The sequence below is a fragment of the Solanum dulcamara genome, chromosome 7, assembly GCF_947179165.1.
Source record: "Solanum dulcamara chromosome 7, daSolDulc1.2, whole genome shotgun sequence".
Classification (NCBI taxonomy): Eukaryota; Viridiplantae; Streptophyta; class Magnoliopsida; order Solanales; family Solanaceae; genus Solanum; species Solanum dulcamara.
This window is the reverse complement of record NC_077243.1, coordinates 982,737-997,553: the sequence shown is the minus strand read 5'-3', so window position 1 is coordinate 997,553 and position 14,817 is coordinate 982,737. Positions and strand designations below refer to the sequence as shown.

Sequence of the window (14,817 nt, the reverse complement as noted above, 5' to 3'; positions counted from 1 at the left end):
TTGAAGTAATTATTATCAAAATTAATGCGGGGCGGAGCGGGTTGCGGATTGTTGCGTGTTTAAGATATCAAATACAAACTCGAAGAAAATCAAATCTTTGTAGTTAGTAAAAGTCTAAGATATAAACTTTTTATATTAAACTTTGACTTTAATTTTAACTTTTTTATAAAAAAAAAAAATTAACTAGACAAATGTTAATTAGAGTTAATTAGCGATTAAGAAACAATTATTGAAATGTTAACTAGAAACATTTAATTAGTAGTTGAGATGTTAATTAGCGAAAAATGAAAAAAAAATTATGAATTTTATTTTTCATATTAAATTCAATTAAAAAAAACATAAAAACTTATACGGGACGAATTGAAAATGAAAATAATCGTTATCGGGGCGGGACGGTTTAGAAAATTTGCAGGTTGACACACCCGCCCCGCCCATGGCCCTATTCATGAGCGCACGTTAGTAATTCCTATTTTGAATAGGTTTAGGAATTCCTTTTCCTATTTCCTATAGGATTTCGAACTATGTGGGATCATTACTATAAAAAAAACCAATATTATTACCTATAACTTACCAATTATACCACACATCCTCTTTAATGTGTTGAAAATTATTTATTGTATTCAGTACTAAATTTGTATGAGCATTTAACTTTCCCACATGTAATGTATTTTGTAGTATATTTGTATGAGAACTGAATCTACGTACAAATATTTTGTATGTTAATAAAAATGTAAAAAATTTCCTCTTCAAATATATCCATTATATTGACAATATCCTTTTATATAATGAAACACAAAATTTTATGTACTAGCTTTTATTATTGTGTTTATATACATTTAATATAGATGCCCTGCGTTATTACTACGTAAAAACAACTTATGTTTGTTCATTCAAGACGTCCAATAAAAAAAAATTCTAGCAATTTGACTTTTAGCGGTTTCACTCAATAAAATATACTCCTTTCGTAAAATTAGGTATTTGACTAGACATATATTTTTATAGCCTAGCAAATAAAACAATATATCACAAAGAATAAAACATATTTCTCATTTCCAAGCAGATGTGAGAGGAGTTATGGGCAGCCTTTGTGTATTGGCTACTTTTAAGTTCATACCTAAGAACAACTAATAGAAAGATGGAACAGTATTTCAAAATATCTATAATAAAAAGGTAGTACAGTTAGGAAAATGACTTCACACATTTGTGATCTCCGATGCCTGCTTTCCTTTCTGATGAACTTGTGAAGATGAAAAGTTAGTTTTCTGGCTTTTCATTTGGGCAACTTGACGAAAATCAACACAGCGTTGCATTCTTTAAGCATGATATGTGCAAGCATTGGATTAGACATTCTTATAAGGCGCAAATAGAATAGATGAGTTGTGTCCTCCAAAGCCAAATGAGTTAGAGAGTGCAACCTTGATATCCAAGCGCTCCTTCTTAGAGCCCACCAGCACATTCATATCCTAATATCATGTTTTATCAATATTAGAACATGGTTGATCAGAAAGTTGAGCGCATTAATTAACCAGATACATACCAAGCCTTTGTCAGGGTTCTCAAGATTGATGTTTGGATGGACCCAGCCTGTATGTATGGCCTATATATATATTAAATTCCAAAAAAAAAAACAAGTATTAGCAAACTTTCATATAAACATAGAAAGGTAGACTGCAGAGACAGTTGTAATTACTCTAAGCACAAACAGACTAGTAGAAAGCAATTGTGTTCCAGCTGCTCTTCTTTGGAAGTGAATGCTAGATCACCTCAGGTAAAAATACATACCAAGACGCAATCACTGCAGATACGGACTTCTTTCACAAAAAGTAACTTATGTCAACCAACTAACAAGTCAATAGAAGTAGAAGCTACTTCATTCTTCCACGTGTTAAAACGAAGTTGCAGATTGCTTCAACACTTGGCATGACAATCTAAAAACTTTTTTCCCATCCAGTACCAATCTATTTACTTAAGAAGTTTTTATTCTGATGAGAAAAGCGCAAAATATCACCCAAGGGTGTGACCTAGTGGTCAACGAAGTGTATTAAGAACCATAACATGAGAGAGAGGTTTAAAAGTTGCTTTATTATAGTTTTGAGTATATGAGCATCTGTAATTTTTTTCATTTTTTTCACTGTATAGCGGAGGCTATTCAAAAACATGTAGATTGCTAATGACCTACGGCTCACTTCAATAGCTAAAAGTTGCCTATTAAGGCACAACGAATATGTTATGAAGCTAACCAGCAGCAAGCCATCATTCGAAGAAGTTACATTACAACAGCCAGCTGTCATTTTGCAAAGTATTGACGACTTTATAAATATACAATAACAATGCCTCGATTCTAAACTAGTTACAGTAATTCAAAAATATTTTCTGAAATTTTGTTGCCAATCATAAAATCATACCTGGTGCTTTTACTTACTAAAAAAAGCATACCTAGTACTTGTGTAATTTTCTGTCTAAACCTTTCATCCCTCTTTGAATTTAAAGTTCATCTTAAGCTTGTATAAGGTATTTGTATGCAACAATCTTAAACTTTATTACCTCTTAACTGTTGTGATGGCTTCCATGGCACCAGCTGATTATAAAAAAAAAACATAACTTTTGTAATTTCCTGTCTAAACCTTTATCCCTCTCTGAGTTTATGTCCATCTTAAGCTTGACAAGGTATTTGTATGCAACGATCTTAAACTTTATTACCTTAACTGTTGCAATGGCTTCCACAGCACCAGCAGCCCCAAGGAGGTGACCAGTCATGGACTTTGTTGAATTTATTTTAAGCTGAAAGGGAAGGAATTCATTTTAAGAGAATTAGAGAGCAGTAGCTGAGAACAAGGTATATGAGTACTTCAAAAACAAACAAACAAAAAAGGTATAAGAGCATTACTTCTGGGTTCTCCTTAAAACAATGAAGAATGGCCAGGTATTCGTTCAGGTCACCGGCTGGGGTTGATGCAGCATGAGCATTTATATAGTTGACATCTTCACGCTTCACCCCAGATTGAGCCAAGGCCTTTTCTATGCAGAGAATAACTCCACTTCCTATTTTGTAAAGCATATTTATAGAAGAAATCAGTAAGAAAATAAGGCTTCCATGCTTTAGAATGGCTATATACATGATATCAAATCTAAGCTGGAATACCAGCAATACACTGGTAATTTCCATGTATAAAATTACCTTCTGGATGTGGCTCTATCATGTGATAAGCATCAGAAGTGAAGCTTCCACCCAAAAACTCGGCATATATTTTAGCCTTTCTCTTCTGTTAGTTAATAAGAAAAAAAAAACACAGCTACAATCAAATTGACTAAACCTTGTGAATAGATCAAAGTAACTCCACATTATCAGATGCATATTTCTGCATATTGGTTAAATGGAGGAATACCTTTGCATGTTCAAGTTCTTCTAAGAGTAAGACACCCGATCCTTCCCCAATCACAAATCCATCACGATCCTGCTCCATCAAGAAATCAAATGCAACTTTAGTAGACAGCAGCAGGGATCTTCAAGAGCAAAAATAAGAAAATGGTTCCCAAGCTACTAAGCAGTAAGAAATTTCAGAAGGGAAATAACAAAGTACTAGCAAACATGACTCACAATTCGAAGATATTCTCTTTTCTTTTCCTATTTAAAGTAAAATATTTATATGTATAGGAAGTCACAACAATCTGTACATTCTCATGTTCAAGAAGCTCATCTTTAGAAGAAACAACGCTGAAGTACATGCTTAATCGTTCACATCATGACACTTATGCTGCTGATTTCAAAATACATCAAGTAGCATAATCTAATTTATGCATCAGAAAGCAGAACTTTCGTCAACAGTTGATTGAAAGGGCTGAGAAATAGAGAAATTGATTGCAATACCACATCCCAAGGGCATGATGCCCTTGTTGGATCACTATTCCTCTGCGACAGGGCTCCACAAGCAGTGAAACCTCCCAAGCCTGCCACCAATCACAGTTTTAAGGATGGAAACATTGAGAATGAAGAATAACTACATCATTCCCCAGATTGCTTTACAATATTTAACTAACCTATAGGAATAATTGCCGAGTCGGAACCCCCACAAAGCATCATATCCTGCAAATTTTCAAGTTATGATATACAAAGTGTCATTAAACTTCACATGATCGGGAAATTACATACTGAAAATGATGGAGTAAGAGCAATTCACCCACTTACTGTTTCACCTCTAATTATATGATTTGCAGCACTTAATATACAGAAGTTACTTGTTGCACATGCAGTTGAGATTGAGTAGCTTGGACCCATCCAACCCTGCAGTTGTTTCAATCAACTTTGAATGAACAGTTCTTTCAACTATTTTTTAAATAAGGAGAAACAGCTCTTTCAAACATATTTTGATCTCATCCAATAAGTAACTTACCAAATCTATTGCAAGCATGGCAGCTCCCATATTGGATGTTGCAAAAGGTACACAGAAAGGATTCATCTTCTTGTACGACACCTGTAAAGCCTCAATGCCATCATGGAAGACCTGATCAAAGTGCAAATAATCTATTATTTGGAGATGGAAAATGAGGAATTCTAAAATGCTGTACAACGGTAAGTGGCAACTGCGAGATCAAAAAAATACAATATTAACTGGACCTCATTTGTCATTACTTGTTTATTTTTCTATGGCAACAGTATTGATTTTTAGAGTTAACAAGTTTTACGACTCTTCTCAAAAAGAGCTTCTCTTTTTGGGCTCTCGGAATGATCATTTGGTGGTAATAGGTCATATATCTAAAGCAAGTTCATATGTTACCTGCATCCCCCCAAGAGCAGAGCCAATTAGAACCCCACATCTAGCCTTATCTAAGTCCTGCAATAAGTCTTCTGTGATCCCACCATCTGCCAAAGCTTTCTTTCCAGCAGTAAGCATATAGAGCATGAATTTATCTGCTCTTTTAGAAAGTTTAGGTGCAACCCACCCATCAGTCGAAAATTCCTTGATTTCCCCAGCAATTCTCTGTCGCAAGGAAGACCATTGTCAATCATCTTGAAAGATATTTGGGGTAGTGAAGAATATTAGTCGAAATAGAAGATAGATAAACAATTTGGCGTGCTAAAGAGATCATGGCAAATTACACTGGGAAATTCAGAACAGTCAAATGCCTCAATCTGACTTATGCCGCTGATGCCTTCAAGAAGATTACTGTAAAACTTGTCTGGATCATGACCAATTGGTGATACTACACCAACCCCGGTCACAACAACTCTCCTGTTCCTCATAAGAGGTTTCTTCTTTGCCGTGGCTTCCTTTGCAGGTTGCACGGCCACAGCCATGGGTTTGCCTAGAAGTACATCAAATCAAAATGAACAGTTCATCACATTGTTAGAGTCATGCAGTTTAAACATTTTTTGAAGACATATGCTAGAAAAGTTCGATAGGCAAGTGAAACATATCTTGAATAATATGTATAAACAAAGATAACACGCCTTCATGTCTACAAGTTCATGAGTAGTTACCTCAGTGTGTCCAAATGTCATTCATATTTTCCTCACACAACACAAACATCATTCCCAAAATAATTAGCAAAAGCTCATATAGTTGTTTTGAGAATTGAGACATTTGCTACTTAAAGCATCAGTTCCAGATCTTTCTCTATTCAAATCGAAGAAACACAGTTTAATCGTTACTGCCTCCGTACCATTTTATACGACGATGTTTGACTTGACATAAATTTCAAAAAATTAAAGAAAACTTTTGGCATAAAAGCCAAACTCATACAAAGTACCAAAATTGCCCTTTTAAAATGAGTGACAGTGAGATTTCCACAAGTCTTTATATTCATTGATGGGCCATTTTTTGGGCAATCCTCTCAAATAGAGAAAAGAAACTTGATTTGATTTGCTAATATAACTCTCTCTACACTTTCACACTCTTCCTCTATGAGAAAAGAAAAAACTTTTTTGGTGTGATGATCAAACAATTTATGATTTAAAAGAAACAAACCCGAAAACGTTACAATTCATTATTTAGTCCATATTGACCCGCCCAAATTTCGCAGCTTGGCTACTTCACATCCCCAGTCATATACTAAAGACATAGAATATCCCCAAAATCCAATGGGTCGATTAAGTCGATTTACAAATCGGAAGGTTATACAATAAGCAACCAAACACAGATTATCACGCTAATCAAGATTATATCAATAAGCCTTCAATTAAGTAAGAAATTACCAGAATGAGCAGCAGAACTCATCCTCCTCTGCCTTCGATTCAATGGCACCTGCTTAAACCCAAATACAGAAAACGCATTTTCGGCAAATAAAGAAGAAAACGAAGCAGACAATCCCTCGGATTTATAATACTCCTCACAGGGCACAAAACCAAAGCAAGTATGCCAAGAACTGAGCATTCCATAACCATTCACAGAAGAACCCAAACTCCCACTGTTGCACTTGGTAATCGATTTTCTTCTCCTACCAGACCTACCCAGCAATTTCGAAGACTGAAAATTACAACAAGAATTCCAAAATTGATCCTTTTCGCTGGATACAGACATGCAAGCTGCTACGAGCCATGTACAGAGTGGAGAGGCCACAGAAGAAGCCACCATTTGTGGGGGAGGGGGGGAAACGAAAGCTTTTTCACGAAAAAAGAAGTGAAATCAGAGCATTAAAACACTGACCCAGATGTGAAATTGGATCATAAACTGGAAAAATGGTATCAAGAAAATCGAAATCTATCTTGATTTTGGATTAAAAATCACGAGGCTAATATAGGAAGGTGCCCATGAAAGTGGTAGGGGACCATTAATGAAGTGGATTTAGTCCTATTTCAAACAGTCACTTCTTCACTGTACAGAGGAAGTTTATAAAAATAGGCTTTGTTTATAATTACGTGTGACTTCAAATATGCTTGCAAATTTCCAAGTGTTGACTATGGAGGTGGCATCCTTTGTGGGCTTGGGCCAAATCTGCACCCTAAAAAATAAATAAAAATATACACCAATAGTAAGCAACCACCTGTCTACCTCTTTCCATTTCAAAATTATGTAGGCCTTTCACGTTTTGCCACACACTTTTTATATAGAATTTTTATAAAATTAGAATTGCAAATTTGATTATATTTTTGCGAACGAGGGAAGACAGCACTTTATTTGTAATTTTATGAAATTGATGTTACTGAATTTTATGAAATTGATGTTACTGAATTTTATGAAATTGATGTTGGGAAATAAAGGAAAAATTATTTGGATGAATAATTTTTAATAAATAATTACTGATTTTAGTAATATTTTTTATTTATTATCATTTATAATAATAATACATAGCAATACTATGATAAATCTGATATGTATTAAAAGTGAATTATGCATGAAATATAAATGTATTATAAGTATTTTAAAATATATTATACTTATTTGGTAATAAATTGACACAATGTATTATAAGTGTATTAAAGTATGTAATAAATAGATTATCCATGAATAAAACTTGTATTATATGAATTTTATAAAATATTCTCGCTAATATGTATTATAAATGTATTATATGTGTCCAGTGAAAAAAATGTTATTGCTATAAATGATAAATATTTTCTTAATATAGAATTTCTATGTAAATTTTCCGAAAATAAATTTGGAGCACTTTTTCATATTTGAAATGCAACTCCAAATTGAATTTGAAAATTTATATATAACCAAATACTGATTTTAAAATAAAATAAAAAATTATTTTGATAAAAATAAATAAATCTCATGATGAAATGGCTCATATATAATCGCAAATGTTTAAAATTTGTAATGTCCATTCTTTAATCGAAAATATGAATTTAAAAAAACGATTAAACTATACATATTGAAAAAGCAAGCTTTCAAGATGGATATTTGATTTCTATAGTACAATGCACCACACACACAAAAAAAAAAAAAAAAAAAAGGAAAACAAGTGTATTTAGCGGGAATTAATCTCCATTCCTTCTAATAAATAACTTAGCATTCAACCAAATGCACCATGTAACTTTTTTAGAACATAAGTTTCTACAGATAATAGTAGATCAAATTTTTTTTAAAATAGATACCTAAAATATCTAATTAATCATAAAAATCATAAGTTTATGTGCACCAAAAATAGACTATAAATTCTCCTTTGCAAGCTTTGTAGTGTCGGCCCACTTTACCCAACTAGAATTAGAAAAGAAGAAAGAGTGGTTAATGTTTAAGCTGCAAAGTCCATAAAGAAAAGAAGAAAGAGTGGTTAATGCTTAAGCCGCAAAATCAACAGAAACACTCACATTTGTCCGTTGCTTTGCACAATTGAGAATTCAAGCAAATTGTTTGGTAGTTGTCAATGCCAATTTGATGCAGCACATCATGTAAATGCTTACCCCTGACTATCTCTAGATTTCCTCGATGTTCTAATTCATATTTGTGCCTCCTATCAGAAGGTGAATGAGTGTTTATCACCGCACCATAAAATTTGATGGTTTAAACAGTTTTCCACAATTGCTAATACTAATTTGATGAGCTTCTCTAAATTTCCCCTATGAGTAGCAATACTAAAATCCTTTTAGCTTGGAAAGAGAAAGGGTAAATATTATGAGGATAGAAAATGAAGGAAATTTGATGCTTTTTGGTATTGGTATATTCTTTTAATGTCTCGGCCATTACCTGCGTAACGACAAGTCAAGTCGTATTCTGACTTCGATTAATTTATTCGGCACCCGGCTATATCATGTGTGTATGAAAAGATTATTTTCACATCTTTGCAGAAAATTCCTTCGAAGAGTTCGCTGGAAACATGGGTATGCATTCAACTTTTCAATTTTCGATTTTGAAAAAATGATATTCAATTCCAAACAAAAAAAAAGAGTAAGCATTTAGATATGTGATTTGCGGTCATGATTTTAAATCATTATTTGAATATGTATTTCAAATTCTCTAAAAATAATAATTTGAGATTCTAATTTGTGATTTCAATTTCGTATAAATGTAAAACTTAACCCATAAGTTTATATATTATAAAATAAGACTCGTTATTTTAAATTTTACAAAAAAAAATAAAGATTTAACATGGAGATATTGCTTTTACTATGTGAAAATATTATATTAAAGAATAATCAGTTACTACTATTGTTGATTAGTAGATCTTTATAAAATTATGTGTATTTAAAAATTTGTAATAACAAACATTTATTCAAGGAGCATGAAGACATGTAATTTACTAATGTGGTGCCTTAACATATTTTGATTTCTTGCTTATGGACTATGCTCATTTGGTAAGATTGTATACGAATTGAAAAAACTAAATTTTACAATTTGAGGGTTTGTTGTATTTATGAGAAAAAATACAACTTGAAAACCTTAATTTCATGTCCAAACAAAACTTCATCTTCAAAACAAGTCTAAATGAGACCTAAATTTGATTTGGTTTGGTTTATCGATTTGTTAGTTGTGTCCTATAAGATAATACAAAACTAATATATATATATATATATATATTATACTCCCTCCGTCTCAATTTGTGGTTGTCCTACTTTTCTTTTTTAGTCCGTTTAAAAAAAATGTTTCTTTCCCTTTTGAGCAACTCTTTTATTCCAAACTTTTCACGTGATATGTTTAATACTACAAGATTCAAAAATCTTATTTACTTTATTAAACTCTGTAATGAGTAAAAAAAAAACAAATTAAAACGGAGGAAATATATGAGATAAGAAGTAGCTAGTAATGTTAAATCTCTTAAATATTTTTTTGCTTAATACATGCTTCTCAAACTTGCCAACAAATTTGACTTAAAAATTCAAATTACAATTTGTTCTATTTGAGCATCTAAACACATAATGAAATATTTTTATTAAATACTCTTGATTCACATTTTGAAAAAAAATTATGCATAATCTTAATGTTCATTACGTAGATAAATAAAATACTTAAAATATAGTTTATACTTAATAGCGTGTGTGAGGTGGAAAAAGAAGTTCTACTAGAAGTCTTTTTGGGCCAAATGGGCCGGTACTTTAACAGATAGTTTGGGCTCATATGATTGAGGCCAATGCGGTGATATCCAAGCCTGAAAGAGGCCCATTGTTGTCTTTTTTGGTTGGAATTTCCGTTAAATGCATTCTGATTTTGTAATTGGGACTTTAAATGGGCACACAATACAAATTGGAAAAATTACTATGAAAAACACTTTTTAATAAATAATTATTGATTTTAGCGATATTTTTTATTTATTATTATTTATAGCAATATTATGATATATTTACTATGTATTAAAATTGAATTATGCATGCAATATAAATGTATTATAAGTGTTTTAAAATATATTATACTTGTTAGGTAAGAAATTGACACAATGTATTATAAGTGTATTAAAGTATGTGATAAATATATTATCCATGAATAAAACTTGTATTATATGAGTTTTATAAATTATTCTTACTAATATGTATTAAAATCGTATTATAAGTGTTCAGTGAAAAAAAATGTTATTGCTATAAATGATAAATATTTTCTTAATGTAGTACATTTATGTAAATTTCCCATACAAATTTCACTAGTTCAAGTTACGTGTCTTCACTTTAATTTTTGAAATTGCCTTCCTCACCATATTTACTTCACCAAATACATATATATTTGCGCACTCAAATACGTGTATCTCGAATATGCAGATTAAATTAGATGTAATTTGTTCTAGATACATTATATGCAAGGATGATTCGCATGTGTCTAGGATACACTAACTCTATCTCTCTCGTCTCTTTCTTATCTTGCATTCTCGTTTGCCCTCTCCCTATGTATATGTATTTCAGAATATATATGAAATGTATCCGGTATCCCAGATACATGTATCTAGTGTGATTCATATGTATTTATGATATACTGACTCTCTCGCTTGCCACTCTCCCAATGTATTTGGTATCAAGGATACATGTATTTAGTATCATTAATACATGTATCTGACTTAAAATTTGAAGGAATGGTGTATCTGGTTAAAAATCTAATACGAAATTATTAATTAGGTTTCAATCTTTATGATTAGTATTTAGTAGGAATATTTATACAATTAGGTAGTTTTTTCTTAAATTAAGCTTAATACATAAACAATACATTCAAACTACTATGTGTTCCAATTGAATACCTAAGCACATATATACAATATTCATATTAAAAGCTCAGATCAAATTTCGAAAAAAAAAAATTGCTCGTTTTTACAAGCATCTGTTCATCACAGAGAGAAAATATGTATCTCCCTTAATTATACAAACAGGTCTCAATTGTATTAAGTGTAAAGTTTCGTATTTACCACTTTCTCCCACTGCCTTATTATTGTAATCTATCTTGGATCATGCGTGATTTTGTATATTGTGTAAAGCAATAATTTAAACAGAAACTTCCAAAAAATCACACATAAAATTGGTGCTGCTAAGCATTTGCAAATTGTGTTAAAACAGTCATTTAAGTGGATTGTGTGTGGCAGCAAATATAATTTAAAATATTATGTCTAAGTTCAACAACAGCCATTAGCTAATTGAGCAGTGAGCTTCACAGGGGATTGGGCGGAGACGTCAACTCTTCTCTGTATTCTACACAACAAACATTCAATGTTTTTACTTCAAAAAATAATCAAATTCTGATCTCAACTTCTGTTTTCTCAACGTAGAAAGATTCAAGATTTTAAGTTTATGGATGATAACTGGATTCAAAATAGGCAATTAATCTTAAGTTAAGTGGATATGTTAACACAAGTATTAAAAACAATGTTAACACAAGTATATGGTCTGAGTCAAAATTATTGAGTTTGCCGAACATGTAACATCAATGTTAGATAGATTTGTCCCCATCTATGCTATGGAATGCTTTTGGATGACGGTAAGAATTGAACATAGACATTTCACCTCTTCATCCCAAATTGTGCGACACCTTTCAAATTTCGAGATTCAAACAAGTGTTTATTTTATCGTAATTTTTCATGTCTTTTAAATATTTTGAATTGATATTTATTATGACTTAAAATATTTTTAAGCAGTTTTCAAATATATAAATTTTATGTCAAAAAAATTAAAAGATTCTTTGCCTAAATTCATGATCAAGTTAAATTGTTTGACTTTCGAAATTAGTACTGTGCCATATAAATTGAAACAGAAGGAGCACTTAATTATATTACTAGTATATCTCAACTTTTGCTTTTACAAATTTAGTGTTTGTTGTTTGTTGATTGGGTAATGTTCTCTACCAAAAAAAAAAGAAGTAATGTGTTTAATTACTCGTCCTATCACATGATGTGATATCTGAATCTGAAAAATATTATGGCTTAGTTCCTTATCATGCTAAGCTTCCTATGTTGTTTGAACTCTCCAAAAGTGCTTCCGACACTCAGGATCAGTACACTCAAAGAAAATGTTGAAGCATTTCGTAGAATCACGTAAGTTTTATAATTTCTCATTGTTGAGTTGGCCACAGACAGTTATCTATTACTATTAACCTTTCAAAAACTCAGTATTCAGCCAAGAATACTTGTTGATGTGAGCAGAATAGACATGTCAACTGTTATACTCGGTCACAAGACATCGGCTCCAATTATAGTTGCCCCGACTGCTTCTCATCAATTGGCACATCCTGAAGGTTCAGATAAAATCAATTAGTAATATTAGTCTATTGGCTGAACGTACCCCCACCGCGTAGCTCTTATTCCAAAAAGCTGTTGTATTTATGACAGGAGAAGTTGAAACAGCTAGAGGTGCTGCAGCATGTAATGTTATCATGGTGAGTGGCCATTTGAGAAATAAACTCGTGGATTGTTGAAATTGTATGACAGTCTCATCTAAAATCTTATATTGTTATTACTTGAATTATATTATGTTTCAACATATAGATGTTGAGCTTTCTTGAATATAGGGATTGTCGTTTATGTCTACATGCACAGTGGAGGAGGTTGCTTCAAGCTGCAATGCTGTTCGCTTCTTTCAAACATATGTAACTCTTATTATTCCAAACTCACATCATCATCAGATATCTTTACTGATTTTTAGTGTTCTGTAACAGATAGGTAATTTATTCTCTGTCAATAGGTTTACAAAAGGAGAGATATAACAGAACTTATGGTACGTCGAGCTGAGAGCAACGGGTTCAGGGCTATAATTCTCACTGCTGACACTCCAAGGCTTGGCAGAAGGGAAGCTGATATGAATAAGTAAGTTGTATATCTTTTTATGCTTGAATTCTTTACATACTAATCCGGAAGAAGTCGTTTCATCATTTTAGTACTTAAAGAATTTCATTTTAGTAATACTGTGTTAATCTACTAATTAGAGTAGGAATTGCAGGATGATTTCACCTCGATTAAGGAATTTTGAAGGTCATACATCAACTGAAGTTGTTTCTGTAAGTAAAACCATAAATATATTGGCTTTTTACTAAAAACAATTAATAGACAAAATACTACATGTTAAGCTGAAACAGGCAAATCTTGAAACTCCCTTAAAGAAGCAATCTTGTTCGTAGGAATACACAAAAATTCCATTATTCGTCATAGAAGGGGTTGATTTTCCAAATGATCACTCAGTTAATAGTAATTATTTCAGAAAGTCACCTTTCTTCTTTAGTCCAATTTCTTCAACAAAGAAAGTGACATTCTGAGATAATAGTTACTATTAGTTGAGTGGCCCAAAGAAATCAACTCGTCATAGATATGTCAACTTGAAACTAGTGTAGACTATGCTTACTAATCCACTTATAAAATTCTGCAGGACAAAGGATCAAATCTTGAAGCATATGCTGCAGAAACTCTTGATCCTTCACTTTGCTGGAAGGTACAAGATTAAAAAGTTAATATACGTGTTCCTTAATACTTACCACGTTAGAAGATATGATGAAATACAATCCTTAATACATGAACTCAAATTTCTCGAGTGTCAACATATGTTAAAATATGTGAAATTGCTGAGCTAAAAAGTACCTTATATTCGAGAAGGATCAGATCTAGCTTCATAGTTTTTAGAGTTCAGTACAAATATGATCTACTATCTTATTTAATTCTCACACTCCACAAAAATATTTGCAGGATATAGCGTGGCTAAAATCAATTACTAAGTTGCCAATTTTGATTAAGGGCGTTCTCACTGGTGAAGATGGTACAATTATTATCACTGAACCTTAGCTATTTGCATATAAAACTTCAAATTCTCCTACCAAGTGACTGGCCTATACTAATTTTTTCCTCAGCAATGAAAGCAATTAAAGCAGGAGTTGTAGGAATTATCGTCTCGAACCATGGAACTCGGCAACTAGATTACACTCCAGCTACTATTTCTGTTCTTGAAGAGGTTTCCTTCCTCACATGTTTGAATTAATTACGAGCTCATTTGAATTCTTTTTTAATTGAAAGCTGAAATATGTTATTTGAAATCTTTTTAGCTTGTACATTGACATCCATATATTCCTCCTTAATTTCCAATGGTTTCAGGTTGTCCATGCTGCTCAAGGTAAAGTTCCAGTTCTTCTTGATGGAGGAATTAGGCGAGGAACAGACATATTCAAGGCGTTAGCGCTAGGCGCAAAAGCTGTTATGGTAAACTTAATGATATAAAGAAATGGATTTAACTTTTATACGCTGATATTGTAAATAATTATTATTTTTGTATATTCCTACAGATTGGTCTACCGGGTATCTATGGCCTGGCTGCTAAGGGAGAATCTGGGGTAAAGCAAGTTATTGAAATGCTAAAGAATAAACTTGAGCTGACCATGGCTCTTGCTGGCTGCTGCAGTGTGGATGATATTACCAGAAGCCATGTTAAGACAGATAAAGAGAGGTTCCTTTGTAGGATGTAATCTCTGTTCCTTAAAATAAAATGGCCTA

At 32.2% G+C, this 14,817-nt stretch overlaps 2 protein-coding genes across 4 annotated transcripts; one reads left to right on the top strand and one right to left on the bottom strand.

The window, feature by feature from the left end:
* Positions 1-1,023: 1,023 nt before the first annotated feature.
* LOC129894168 (3-oxoacyl-[acyl-carrier-protein] synthase II, chloroplastic-like) lies at positions 1,024-8,565 on the bottom strand. Of its 3 annotated transcripts, XM_055969723.1 has the most exons (15): positions 8,252-8,565; positions 6,194-6,939; positions 5,099-5,304; positions 4,776-4,979; positions 4,392-4,502; positions 4,187-4,282; positions 4,039-4,084; positions 3,869-3,948; positions 3,387-3,455; positions 3,179-3,263; positions 2,888-3,042; positions 2,701-2,781; positions 2,545-2,578; positions 1,538-1,597; positions 1,324-1,463 (listed from the first exon to the last, which is right to left on the bottom strand). In XM_055969723.1, exons 2-14 carry the CDS (start codon positions 6,570-6,572, stop codon positions 1,557-1,559), a joined length of 1,587 nt encoding a protein of 528 aa, XP_055825698.1. In that variant the 5' UTR covers positions 6,573-6,939; positions 8,252-8,565; the 3' UTR covers positions 1,324-1,463; positions 1,538-1,556. The 3 variants fall into 3 exon arrangements, with proteins under 3 accessions (XP_055825696.1, XP_055825697.1, XP_055825698.1); XM_055969721.1 differs by lacking the exon at positions 2,545-2,578 and having other exon boundaries at positions 1,024-1,463; positions 8,252-8,562; XM_055969722.1 differs by lacking the exon at positions 2,545-2,578 and having other exon boundaries at positions 1,024-1,463; positions 6,194-6,932; positions 8,252-8,562.
* A 3,718-nt stretch (positions 8,566-12,283) lies between these two features.
* On the top strand, positions 12,284-14,789 carry LOC129893857 (peroxisomal (S)-2-hydroxyacid oxidase GLO4-like). Its single transcript, XM_055969278.1, has 11 exons — positions 12,284-12,381; positions 12,457-12,581; positions 12,676-12,722; positions 12,855-12,932; positions 13,028-13,149; positions 13,283-13,340; positions 13,706-13,768; positions 14,020-14,089; positions 14,181-14,281; positions 14,422-14,526; positions 14,610-14,789. Exons 1-11 carry the CDS (start codon positions 12,284-12,286, stop codon positions 14,787-14,789), a joined length of 1,047 nt encoding a protein of 348 aa, XP_055825253.1.
* Positions 14,790-14,817: the final 28 nt, after the last annotated feature.